We start from the raw sequence: 13055 nt of genomic DNA, 5'->3' as shown, positions 1-13055 counted from the left end.
CAGTTTCTGCACTATCCTTCCAGGAACCTTCCCTGCATTTGCGGGGATTGCAAATATTAGGAATAAAATTTATTTTCTCATGACTCTCCACTCAAATTACATCTCTATTTAGATCACAGCACTCTTTAAAATGTCAACATCACAGAAGGACAGGTTGGATGGGCTTTGAGCAACGTGGTGTAGAGAAAGGTGTCCCTGCCAATGCAGGAAGGTTGGAACTAGGTGACCTTTAAAGTCCCTTCCAGCCCAAATCATTCAAGGATTCTGAGATTATACTATCAAATTGTGTCATTTGGCCCTCCATCATTTTGGGCTTCTTTAATCACCAAGAGCAGTAAATCTATTAAACTGCTTTTTTAGAACAGAGTTAAATAATGTGACACAAATGAGTTATGTGGCCTTAATTATGTCTGTATAGTAAACAAAGAAGGTGGAAGTCTTTATAGTTGAGGTTTGAGTCCAGATTAAATGTGCATTCTTAAGCATTACACTTCTTAATTTTCAGTTCTTGATTTCCAAGCTCGGAAATGGCTTCTGTAGGTTCCTGTGCAGAGTTGAAACAAAACACAACAAACTGGAAAAAGCATTAGGGCTGTGTCAAGTTCTGCAGTTTCTGGACATGTTTCTTCATCAGGTCTGTAATCTGCCATGAAGGATTCTCATTTAGCTGTTGGAGAGCCTGATAGTAAAGGTATTTATTGTCTTCTGCACAGGCCAGTCCTAGACTGGCTCTTTTGCCAAGAGTTGGGTTTCCCTTGGCAGTTTGCTTGCAGCAGAGAGGAGGTGACATTTTCTATCCCAGGCTCCTGAGCAGAGCATGACCAGGTACTTCTGAATCCTTTCCCTTCTGTCACTGCCATCAGCTTGTCTTGCTCTGCTTCCAAAGTGTTCCTGTCTCACCCAAATCTTTTCCTGATCTCTGGCACCTCATCCCAGTCCCTAGAGCTGTTAAATCCTGCTTAGTCTAGCAATGACAAAGGAGCTGGGCTTAGTCAAAGGGATGGGTTTTTTACCACAGACTGTGGATTTTGGATCCAGCGTACCTGTCACAGTGTTCACCAAGGTCAGGCTGCAGCCTTTGATCCAAATACTCCCAAAAGCAAGCTGCTCTGCTTTCTTTTTCATGTTGAAAACCAATACATTGTATACTAACCTTTTTTTCACCTTTATAAAAAGCTTAAACATTTCATCTGAAATTTTCCCTGAAGAAATGAGTTTGAGGTCATCAAATGCAAGTAATGTTCATGTGAAGGGGTAAAGTTTGGCAAAGCTCTCAGGCAAATATTGTGATTCTTAGGGAGGGTCCTGTGTAGGGCCAAGAGTTGCACTTGATGATCCTTGTCAGTCCTTTCCAACTCAGGATATTCTGTGAATCTGCAGGGATTGTAAGCACACTGAAAGCATCCCTTTACAGCAGCCAAAAGATGTGTAATGCAGCTTTAGTAATAAGCAATGCCACTGTCCCTCCTTCCCTGTGGTACATGCAGCAAGTGCACGTCTGGAGTAAGCAGTATGGAAGTGAGCCTGAGGAGTTCATCTTATTTGACAATTCTTCAGCAAACTTGCTGGTTAATGTGCCCTACTTGTTCCAGAAGAAGAATTATCTGCTGTGTAGCCTGGTGGGGACAGGCTGAGTCTTGACATCAGAGATGTGTGAGCACTGGACAGTTGGCAAGAATATTGGCAGTGATGTCCTCAGCAGACAAGTCTTGCACAAAGAAGTCCTGTGGAAAGTGCTCCTTCATTCCTTGCCAGTTTTTGTCCTGGTCAAAAAGTGAGTGCAGTCAGATCCTTTTAGGGTTTAAGGATTAATGAGGATACCTCTGCTGGAGCAGACTGTAGTCTGGGAGAAAGGCAAATTTAGAGAATCAGGTATTCAGCTGTATTTTGGTTTCGAAAAAGTAGCTTAAAGTTAAGAAGGAAATTTCTACAAACTGGGGTAAAATGGAAGCATTTAATTTTTAATGAACTCTTTAGTTTGTTACGATCTGATGAGTAGTATCAGATCATTACATTCCATCAGTAATTCATTATTTCATTTATTAAATATGTTGATTGTTTCTTCTGCTGCTTTGAAGACTGATTTTGATTCATAAAGGCATAAAGGTAGAGTGCTGAAAATTGCCATGTAAGCTTACCTCCTTAAATATGGTTTGAAACGTAAGTTAAAATGTGAAGTTCCCTAATGGAATTAGTTTCTCAGAATTGTCAGCAGTTGAAATTTCAACCTAAACCATATTATGTGTCAATGTCTTAAAATACAAATTAATATTTGATTGATTATGTGATTTTGTGGTGCTAGAGGGAAGTGTAAGTGTTTCAAACTGTCTTCAGAAGGACCTCTTTGTAATGATCTCAGAGGCACTGTATTCCCACTGGGGTTTTGTGTGAAATACTTAGTAGCTCAGTTCTGAACTGACAGAAAAGAAAAACAATTACTTCTTTGTCTGCAGTGTATATTTTAAATATGCTTTGTTTTACTTCAAAATTAATAGAAAAAATCCAGAAGAAATTTCAAAGAAGAATTTTTAAAAAACCCAAACCTAAATAGTTTCCTTTTTAAATTTCTTTCATAGCTGAGTTACTGAGTTTTTAATTCCAAACCTTAATTTAAAGACACAAAGGAAAGGAAATGTGTGAAGTCCTGCCCTGTAACTCTGGACACTGAGCACCAAATACATCATGGGAAACAATTTTTTTCTGTTTTTTTCACGTTTTCAGCTTGCAACCAGTGCTAGAAACCAAAAGAACCCCAACTTTGCAACAGTTTTCAGTGTTCTGCTGCTTTGCAAGAAGTGCAGCTTTGGACTCCCAGGGGCAAGAAACAAAGAGAAAAGCAGTGTTTCTCTGGAAGTGGGAGCTGCTGTCACTTTAGGGAGGGGGATGTTTGGAGGGGTGGGCTGCCTCTTGCAGGGCTCTGGCTTCCTCCTGGCCCTGCTCTGCACTGGGCTGGAATTCCTGAGCTGGGTTTCTCTGCCCTCTGGGACTCACCACAGCATGAGCTGGCAGCTTCCAGCTCTGGCCAGGCACAGATGCCTCTGGAGAGATGCTGTTCTGAAAGGCTGGAACAGGGGAATAGTTGAGTGTGAGGAAAAGTCAGTTGTTTGATTGTTCCAATCGGAATTTTATATTTCAAATGTGACTGTTTAGGCCCAAATGTTCTGGTTATGGTCAGCTCCTTTTAAGTCAAGTCTTTCCTGAGTTATATGATACAGATTTGATGCTTGTTAGCAAATCTGGAGAGAGCAAACCTTTATTTATTTTTGCACTTTTAGCTGGTACTAACTTTTAGCTCATAACTAACTCAGGAAAATACTCTGTGTTTCTTACAGGGTTGATTCTTTTACCGGGTGGGTCGTTTGTTTTGGGCAGGTTACAGTACAGAGAGATTCTTGTGTCAAAAGTAGAGTATTGCAAAGTTCAGAGTTTCCTCTGTTTTTCTTTGAGGAATAAATCAGACCCTCATATTAGTCTGAATGATCTGTACTGCTTGCTCTGTGTAAGTTTGAGCATCTGCCTTTCTGCAAACTTCCAGTTGCCTGTCATGCTTCTATTGTTTTTATTGGAGATGTCCTTAATTATAACCAGGCCTTCAGTAATTGCTCCAAAGTTCACAATGCCTTGAGCAGGACTTTTTGACCCTCACAGAAGGTGTAATTTTAGCAGACAAGGCAGAATGCTTGTGGGTGGTGAATAATGTCACGAGAAGCTCAAGCCCATGTTATCTTCTGGGTGAAAAAAAAAACCCAGACCACTTCAGTTGCAGGAGTAGAAAGTGCTGTTTTGGGTAAAGCTTGCAGCAAGTGCCCTGGAAGAGTGTGGGGGGGGGAAGCTTAACATCTTACTAACTCCTTCAACTCAGTGGATGTGGAAAGGCCTTTTGTTCTTAAGCATATTGGCGTAGGAGAGGTTGCTCCATCTTGACTGATTGGTTGGTGAGTTTATTTTGTAGCTAAAATTGAAACAAAATCATTTTGAAATAAGCAATCTAGCCTTTGAGTAAGCATGCCAGATTACAATGTCATTAAATATGTCATTTACTTGAAATGCTTTATTGCTTTCCTGTTATTAGTTCTTCACACAGGGAAAAAGCCAGATGTGTTGAGTTACAGTACAGCTCCTTTATAATTAACTGCCTTGATGTTTCCTCTCTGGACTCCTAAGGACACTGATAAAATATTGATGCAAGTGCTGCAGCAAGCCTGCAAGAATAAGGTCACATCTCACCTGTTCCACATAACACATTGAGATGCCAACTTAGCTCATGTTATCAACAGCACAATAAATGCAATTTCTAATTTACATCACAAGATGGCAGCAAATTTTTAATTCACTTAATTTTCACTAACCTAGATTAACCTAACCTCTTGAAATTGTGGTTTCCTTACAAAATGACAGAAAACTTTGGTTAATGGTCAGATATGTGTGCTATTTACAGGGATGTCAATGTTTCAGAAGTATTCAAAACATTTACAGAGCTGTATTTCTGCCTTAAAATCAGTAGAGAAAGCATTTACTATGAACTTTAAAGACCAGTAGCTCACAGTGTAAGAGTTACCAAGTACTATTAAAGATATTTTGAATAAAAAATGTAGCTTTTATCTATATTCTTTGATTTCTTGAAGGGGAAATATGACAAAGCAGTTTTTGAAATTCAGGAGGAGGCTCTCAAGGCTTGATCATGTGGATTCTTTCTTCTAAAAGGAATCCTGATCTATGTTTGAAGTGTATTCAGTCAAAAGCTTTCAAAGTTATGAAATAACTTTGGCTTGGCTCAACTCCTTTTGGCAGATCTTTTCTCCTGTGCTGGCCAATCCCAGAAATTAAAATTTTAGTCTGCTTGAGCTGATTTGTCCTAGGTGTTAATTATCATTGCTTGTAGACCTTAGAGAAGATGCATCTATGGCCTTTAAAATGCTCTACTTTTTGTTTTCTCCTGCAGTTTCACAACCACAGGCTGTACATAGCCAGCTGGAGAAGCCATCCAGTACTGCAATTCTCTGCAATACCTGTGGAAAACCATGCAAAGGGGAAGTTTTGAGAGTTCAGAACAAATATTTCCATATTAAATGCTTTGTTTGCAAAGGTAAGTGAGACTGCTGCTTCTGTGAGTAGGGCTTTAGCAGTGGTGTGTGATTAATGATCCTGCAAACTTCACAAGCATATTTTACAATCCAATCCATGCCTGACATGATTTACTGTGAAATCCCTGACTCCTTGCTGTGAGGTAATAAACATCCTAAGTCTCAAAACTGGAGAATGTTTTCAGTGGATATAAAGCTGTTTATAATCATATTGGAGTTTAGTATAGATCTGGGATGTCAGGAGGAAGAGCACTTTGGGAGGACAGGGCAGGGCTAGGAGAGGATGAGCATTTGCAAAGAAACTCAGAGGTTTTCTCTCTCCCAGCTCTCTAATGCATGCTGTAGGGTGCACCATGGCCACATCTGTCCAGGTTCTCTTGTGCTGGACTGTGATCTTTAAATTCCTGTGTGACCCTCTGTGCTTTTCCATTTTTGGGGGGAATTTCTTGGTTTGCTCCAGGTTGGTGCCTGGTGATCTAATATTGTCACTTGAATAGCAGAGGGATGGATGGTCACAGGAGAAGGGAATTATCTGATACAACACCCCTTCTGTAGATGCTTGTTTAAAAACCTGTCTGGAAGCTGCTAAGATCTAATTTGTTTTAAATGTACAGGTACATAAATGTTAACTGATGTGTACTGAACAACCTGCTTACTCCATTATTAACCAGTGCTTCAAATGACATTTATCAATCCTTGTAGCTCAGTCTAGAAATATGAGCATGTCTCTGGTTCTGGATGTGTTACTGGAACTACTTCTACTCCCCTTTAGAGGAAATAGTAGAAAGAAAACTGTCACTAGCTGTTAGCTATACTGATATTTTTTAAAATCTAATGAGATTGACTACATACTATAAAAAACTGAGGCAATCTTTAATAAGTTGGACAGACAGGATTAAATGTTCAGCTCAGTAATTGTGTTCTTTGCAAAATTGCACAGCAAGCAAAATAAGCATACTGCACTTTCCTAAACAGCAAAAATATTTTGGTCATCTATTCAGAAGAGATTAGCATTTAAAGCAGAACACAGCCAATACATTCATCTTAGAAGTTCTTTTAAAGCCAGCTGTTCTTATGGCAAATTTCACTATTAAATCAGTTTTTCAGACCTAGCTCAGGAAAAGAGCAGCTGATCTGTTATTCAGGAGTCCTGTCACCTACATGAACCAGTAACATTCTGATACTTACTCCATATGGTTACCTTTCTGAAATCCAAGCCCCTTTATTTTTAATAGATTTGCTAGGAGAAAGGACAAATTCTGCAGAGGGAGTAAGACAGAATTGTAAATCCAATTTTTGGTTTTATAGGCCATCTCCATTCAGATGATGCCAGGTCACCTGCAAATGCAGCATGTGGTCACTGAACTGATTCACTGAACCCAAATTTAGGCAGTGCAGAGGGTTTTTTCCCACCCCCATGCAGAGGAAGATGATGAATGCACTGTAGAAATGCGTTGCCCCTATCTGTCTGTAAGAGATAAGAAGGAGTTTGTTCTGCTTCTGGCAGATCTTGGATAAAATGAGGAAAAAATCACAGTGTTAACGAGGTAGCAGGGTAGCATCTGTCAGCCACCTGTCAGTCTCTCAGCTGGCACAGGAGAGTGTCAGAGGTGTGGTGAAACTGCTGCTAGGTGTCAAGGCTCTTGGGCTCCTCCTTACTGATCATTTTGCTAAGTTTGCCCACATGATTGGTTTGAGGGTTTTCTCTCATTTAAATGCCTTAATTTCTTTTATCACCTTTCATGGGTTTCCATCAATTTTTCTGGCATTCTTCTCGTATCTGTTTTTGTTTTGTTTCTGGGCTTTATTTGTTACTTAAGAAGCATAAGTTGCTTTGTAATATGGGTTTGCCATATTGTTATGTGAGAAGAGCTTTGGAACATGCAGAGCACTGAATATACATTTCACTAGCTACATAAAAGGAGAAAAAGCAGGTTAGGCAATTGTGACTTTGATTTTTAAATTAATGGATGAAAGAATACAGTTGATGTGTTAGGATTTAGAAAAAAAAAAGGTATTCAGTTCTGATCAGTCAATGTGCTTTCAGCCTTAGAGGAGAGTTTTGTGCCATGACCTCTGCTGTGCACGGACAGGGTGATGATTCTGGGAATGTATTTATCTTATTGTTGATTCCTCCCTGTGGTGCATTTATTTTGGTGCTACTCAGCAATGCAATTTGTGCTGTCTCACCTCATGCACCAAAGATAGCACATGGAACGAGGCTGTGTGTCCAGCATGCAGGGCTGTCCAGGACAGATAATCCCATGTGTGGGCTGGCTGCATTGCCCTGCTAAGATGCCTGCCTGCTTGGTTGACTGCCTCTGTATTAAACCATCTTGTAGCCTGCATCAGAAAACATGCAATATTTATAAAGCTGCAGGAAATTTTGGTTCCTCTCTCAGAATTTATGGTGTGCAGTGGTGGAAAATGCAAACTGATAAGCAAGACAAATGACCATGGTGTGATGTCTAGGGGTATTTGAGGTCTGTTTGAATGGACCTCATCAGTGACAGATGATCTTACACTGGAAGAAGTTACGCCTTTGTGAATATGTGTGAAATTTGAAACTAATTCTTTGATAGTTTTGGATAAATTATAAGGTTTCAGAGGGTCGAATAAATTGAATTCTGTAATTCTACCCTTTTTTTTTTAGGGTAGAAAGGTAGTTTTGTGTATTACCATACTGCTGTCTGATTATTCATAGAATGGTTTGGGTTGGAAAGAACCTTAAAGATCACCTTGTTCCAACCCCCCTGTCATGAGGAAGGGCACCCTGAACTAGACCAGGATGCTCAAAGCTGCATCCAGCCTTGGGCACTTCCAGGGGTGGGGCAGCCACAACTTTGCTGGGCCACCTTGTGAATTTCAGAATGGCAACAGCAACTATATAGATGCCTTTTGTATTCAAATTAAATTACATAACCAAGGAAGGTTAGTATAAAGTCACTAATTCCCATGCAGTTCTTCTTTCATTCCCATCCAGTTCTTGCATTCCCCAGATAATGATTCTAAACAATTAAAAGTTTTTAGAAGGTGAACAGCTCCTTTATTATTCAAGACTAAGAGACACATCCAGGTTAAAAAAATTAACAGCAGTACTGGGAGCATCTGCTAGTTTTGCTCAGTATCAAAGTGTAGCAGGACCTAGGGAGGTAAATAGGCATTATAAATAAGGTTTATACTCATATCTATTCATATGTGTTATTTCCTGTTCAGCTGCACATCTAATCTGCTAATAAAATTCTGCAGGGAACATGCCATCTAACCTCACTTCAAATTTTTACCTAATTTTTAGTTTAAAATATATCCCATTTTAATCAGGTTTTATAGAAGTACTGTTATAATGAAGCTGATATCTTTGATATAGTAAGGCAAAGTTTCATCAGACTTCAAGGGCTTTGGTTCCCATGTTTGCTAATTCTTTTTTTATTTGTTAACACTGTAATAAAAATGTCAAGGACTGTAATAAGAAGCATTGTAATAAAATATTTATGACTTAGACTGTCAAATTTAAAAAAAAATTGTTGAGTATAAACTATTCTGAGGGTGTCTGTTAGGTCAGAACTGCATTTAATGGAGTGGATGGTATTAGACAAATATTAACTTGGAGCTTGTTTACAGCTGTGATTTAGTAGACCCAGTAGAGAGACAGGTGAACATAGAATTGTAGATAGGAAGAGGTAGGTGCTCTAATTATATTATCTTGGGTAGCCTCTTAGATCATTGTTAAGGATAGAAATTACCCTGTTTTATTAGTATTTAATTTTCTGGGTTTTGATAGTATCCTAATATTTGCTGAGTTGCAGTGACCAAATTAAACAGGAGAACCCATTACATCCTGCTAAAGAGTGTTCTTTGTACACATGTGGGAACTATAACTCACATCTGTGTCCTTTCCTGGGCTGTCTTGATGAAAGGAAATAAACTTCCAGTCTGAGCCACAGAGGTGAAAACATGACCTATGTGCTATACCTGCTGCATTGTATCTTGTATGGATCTTGTTTTACCCCTCATCAAAATTCTCCTGATTGCTGTCCTGTTATGGGTGCAGCACATGCAGCCTTCCCTGCTGGCACAGCTTGCAGTTGCAAGCATACTTGTTCTCCCATTAATTTCCATGTTTTTTTTCAAATTAATCTGCTAGAATTTAGCACATCTTCACCTTATAATGGGGTATGTGGTTCTGGGGATTAGTGTTTCTGTGACCCTGCAGTGTCCTGGGAATTGTGAAAATCCCAGATCTGCATATATCACTTTTATACCATTTTCTCAGTAGAACATGCAACAGAACCCAGAGTTATATCATTTATTGGGAAGTCCTATTAATGAGAAGGGCTAAGACAAAATATTCAGTGAAAATATTAAAAACACAGAGGAACTTGGCAATAGGAGTTATTTCTTTGTTAGATCAAATGCATCAGCTAGGGTATAAATAAGTTCTAAGCTACACTGAGTAATCTGAGGGGCTCACATTTGAGCATAGCTATGGGGTTTCACGTTTCAAAATGGGAGTCACTTATGGGAAGCTCATTTGTAAGATTTCCCAGTCCCAGATTTTGCCAGGCAGTAGCAACTTCTGGTATTTCTGCTGTCATGGGCACTGGGGATTAGTGTAGGGACTCTTATTCATCAGGCACTCTCACAATGCGTCCAACACTTCCTGAGTCCTTCAGGAGTTTGCAATCCCTGATCGTATTAACTCAGTATAACAGGATAATCTGTTTCCAGTGTAATGCTCACCAAGGTTGCAGAGTGTGGTAGGTTTAGGGCTGCCTTACCAATGTCATGTTAGCTTGTAATTTTTTATTTCACTGAAATTGTGATGATGATAATAATGATCACTTTTGCTGGTGCAAAAGTAATTTGATGTATCGGCAAATGGTTCTGTGGCGTGGTTTTAAAACCTGAACTTTAAAATTTTTAATCACTGATTTTCCAAAAACAACTCGATAATTAGAGCACAAACAAATCTTGGTCAGTTAGCTAACTTGCATTATCACAAAGTAATGGATAATTTTCCTTTTTTTATAATCATATTCTTGTTGCAACCTTTCTTTGCATTAATTAAGAACTTTCTGCAGTCCCTCACATCCTGGCCATACACCCATCACACCAGCACTCTAGCAGCATGGCATATTTGTTTCAACCAGAGTCTGATGAATCTTTTTTTAAGAGTATCTTTCACAAATTTAATAAATACATAATATTAGTAAAGAATGGTGAAATGGGAGGAATCATGGTTGCAAGTACTGGTAAAGGAATATCTTAAAAACATTCAATAGAAGGTAGCTAACCACCCACCAAAGGAAGCCAAACCTCTGTTTCCTCTGTTTTCCAATTTATTTACTCCTTATTTGCATCCTTCTAGTCCATTATAGTTCTAGTAGAAGTGCTCATTAGAGCACTTAAATGAGAAGTTATAGTAGAAAGGTAAGTGCTCGTTAGAGGATTAGATTTCCAAATCTATGTAAGCTTTGCAGGCACTAAAGATACTGTTCATATAAAGAAGTTTTGAACATACATAGTTTCAGCCCACATTAGATCATTAGATAATGTCACAGAATTATTATTATTAAAAAATTCCATAAGTCTTTTTAATTACTCAGGTTCTCTTTTGGGGTAAGGTTTTCCCTGTGCAAAAAAAAAAGAGTCAGTGCCAGGATGCCTTCCTGCAGGGGATTTGCAGACTGTGTGATGCTCTTTCCCTTCAGGACACAGCAGGGGTACAGCAGCACTCTGGAGTAGCTGCTGGGCATTTCAGTGCACTGAGGTGATGTGATGCCTGTGTTGAGACCCAGAGAGAATTGGTGCCTAAAATTCATCCCTGCCACAGTGGTGTTATTCCACCTCCCACTTGCTGCAACTGATTAACACGAGGCCATCTGCCATATCTGTGAATAGAGCAGGGACTTCATTTGCAAACCTGGAACTGGCACCCAAAGCACTGTTAAAAAAAATCTGAAAATATTTGGTGTTGTTGCTTTGCATGTGGGGGTTTCTTTTGGGTTGTGGCTTTTATTGTATTTTATTATTTTTAAAAACCTGTTTTAATTAGTCTGGCTAATGACAGCAATATTTTATGATAGACACTTAAGATGTTATTAGGTTCAAAATGGGTTAAAGTACATTACCCTGTTTCTTAAATTTCTTCAGCATACTTGTAAATTTTAAATAACCAGATTGAGTCCTTAAAATAAGAAATTAGTATAAATGAGACATTTTTTCCAGTTTTCCTGGGGATTATTTTGGCAGTTTGAAACAGCCACATACCTAATGCTATGAGGACCTTGCTCATCTCTAAGACTATGGGAGAGCTTTTATAGAGCAGCAGCACTGTCTCTGAGATATTGGGAAACTATGCTCTCCAGAAGGAAAATGGAAATAAACTTTCTAATAAAAAATTGCTCAATGTGTAGTTCCCATTTATTATAAGAGTCAAGGTACACAGTGCACAAGAAACTTCCTAAAACTCTCCTTCATTTTAATTGGTACAGTCTAATGTTTCATCAGTCTCATAAGAGTAATTCTGTATCTCAAAGGGTTTTCCTGCACTGAAGTGTTTACTCCACAAATTAATTTGTGAGCATCATGGCCAGTGTAGCCAGGGAGCTTGTGTAGGTGCTGAACTCCCTAATCTTTATAGCTTTATCAGAGCTACACGTGCATGGTGAAGTGTTGCAGGATATGGTGCATCCCCACAGTTCTCTGTATCTTTTCTGCTCCCGAAAGTTGCTGGTTTCCTTCCATCAGACCTGTCTGCTTTCCTGCATTTCCTGGTTAGAAGCTGGAAAAGAGACCAGTCTGTCCAAGACTTTTCTGGGGTTGCATGCTGCTTTTGTTTGCCCTGGATAGTAAAACAAATGAGGTGTCATTCAAGTCCTTGAGATAATAGATGATATTTTAGATATTACTGCTAATACACTGCCAATGACTGACAGGCTTGAGTATTCAAGATTTCACAGATGTGTTTGGAAAGACAGTTGATATGATCACTTGTGCATAGAAGAGTGATTGAATTGTATGGTTTATATACCCCATTGCAAGGTTCCCTCTGTCTTAGTGCTGCTCACCTATAGACTGAAGGTTGAGCTGTGAATTAACTAAGAGGTGATATCCCCATGCCAGTATTTGTATGGCCAGCAAACCTGGAGCTGGGAAAGACTTCCCCAAAAGCTTTGTGAAAAGCTTATTTGGACTTACCACACCAGACCATGCAAGAAGGAGTATCAGAGTCACAGCCATCTGCTGGAAATGAGCTTAGACTGCTTCAGATTAATTGCAGTTCAGTCTGAACCTCAGTCAACGCTGTAGCAGTGGAAGTTTGCCAGGTGGTTCTGATTCCTTCTCACAGGCATAGTGGCCAGGAGAAATGTTCCACATATGATCATGGGCTTTTGGAGAATGGGATCCCAGACTTCATTGGTGGTGTATGAGTACATGCAATTTAGCTGCCAAAAGAGAGTAATATCAGCAGTGTCATTCTTGGGATCGTGGTCAGCCAGCGGCATCCATCTCATGGATGGAGGAAAATACCAAAGTGGACATAAAACCACAGTGCTGAGGAAGAAAAATTTTATTTAACTTACATCAGGCAAAAATGGGGGGAAAAATATAGACTTTATATGTGCAGTTGGATGTAAGCAAAGCACTTGATTGTCTGGCACATTGACAGCAGAACAGCACTGTTGGGCTGCTGCTGCTGCTGCAGCCTGCTGCAATGTGCAGCAGCACAGAGAGCGTAGCATCCCCCAAGCAGCTCAGGACACAGCTGGGTTTTAGACCCAGCATGCAGCCAAAAAGTTAATCTAATTTCAGTCATTTGCCAGCACTGAAAACAGATGAATTTTATATTTGTACCCTGCAAATGGAGTACTGATGGCATACAGTAGGGGAATGGCAATGTGCTTAAAGTGCATTGATTAATTGATTTACTGCTATTTATTTTTATAAAATCATAGCATAATGGAAGGG

At 39.4% G+C, this 13055-nt stretch overlaps 1 protein-coding gene across 12 annotated transcripts in view; it reads left to right on the top strand.

Moving 5' to 3' along the window:
• ABLIM2 (actin binding LIM protein family member 2) overlaps positions 1-13055 on the top strand; it is a 131316-nt gene that overhangs the window by 30998 nt on the left and 87263 nt on the right. For all 12 annotated transcript variants that reach the window (XM_059845241.1, XM_059845240.1, XM_059845238.1 and 9 more), the window contains exon 2: positions 4943-5086. In XM_059845241.1, the coding sequence (XP_059701224.1) occupies positions 4943-5086 (144 nt within the window). The remainder of the gene's footprint in view (positions 1-4942; positions 5087-13055) is intronic.

This window comes from Haemorhous mexicanus, chromosome 4, assembly GCF_027477595.1.
Source record: "Haemorhous mexicanus isolate bHaeMex1 chromosome 4, bHaeMex1.pri, whole genome shotgun sequence".
Lineage (NCBI taxonomy): Eukaryota > Metazoa > Chordata > Aves > Passeriformes > Fringillidae > Haemorhous > Haemorhous mexicanus.
This window is presented reverse-complemented; position numbering and strand designations above follow the sequence as displayed.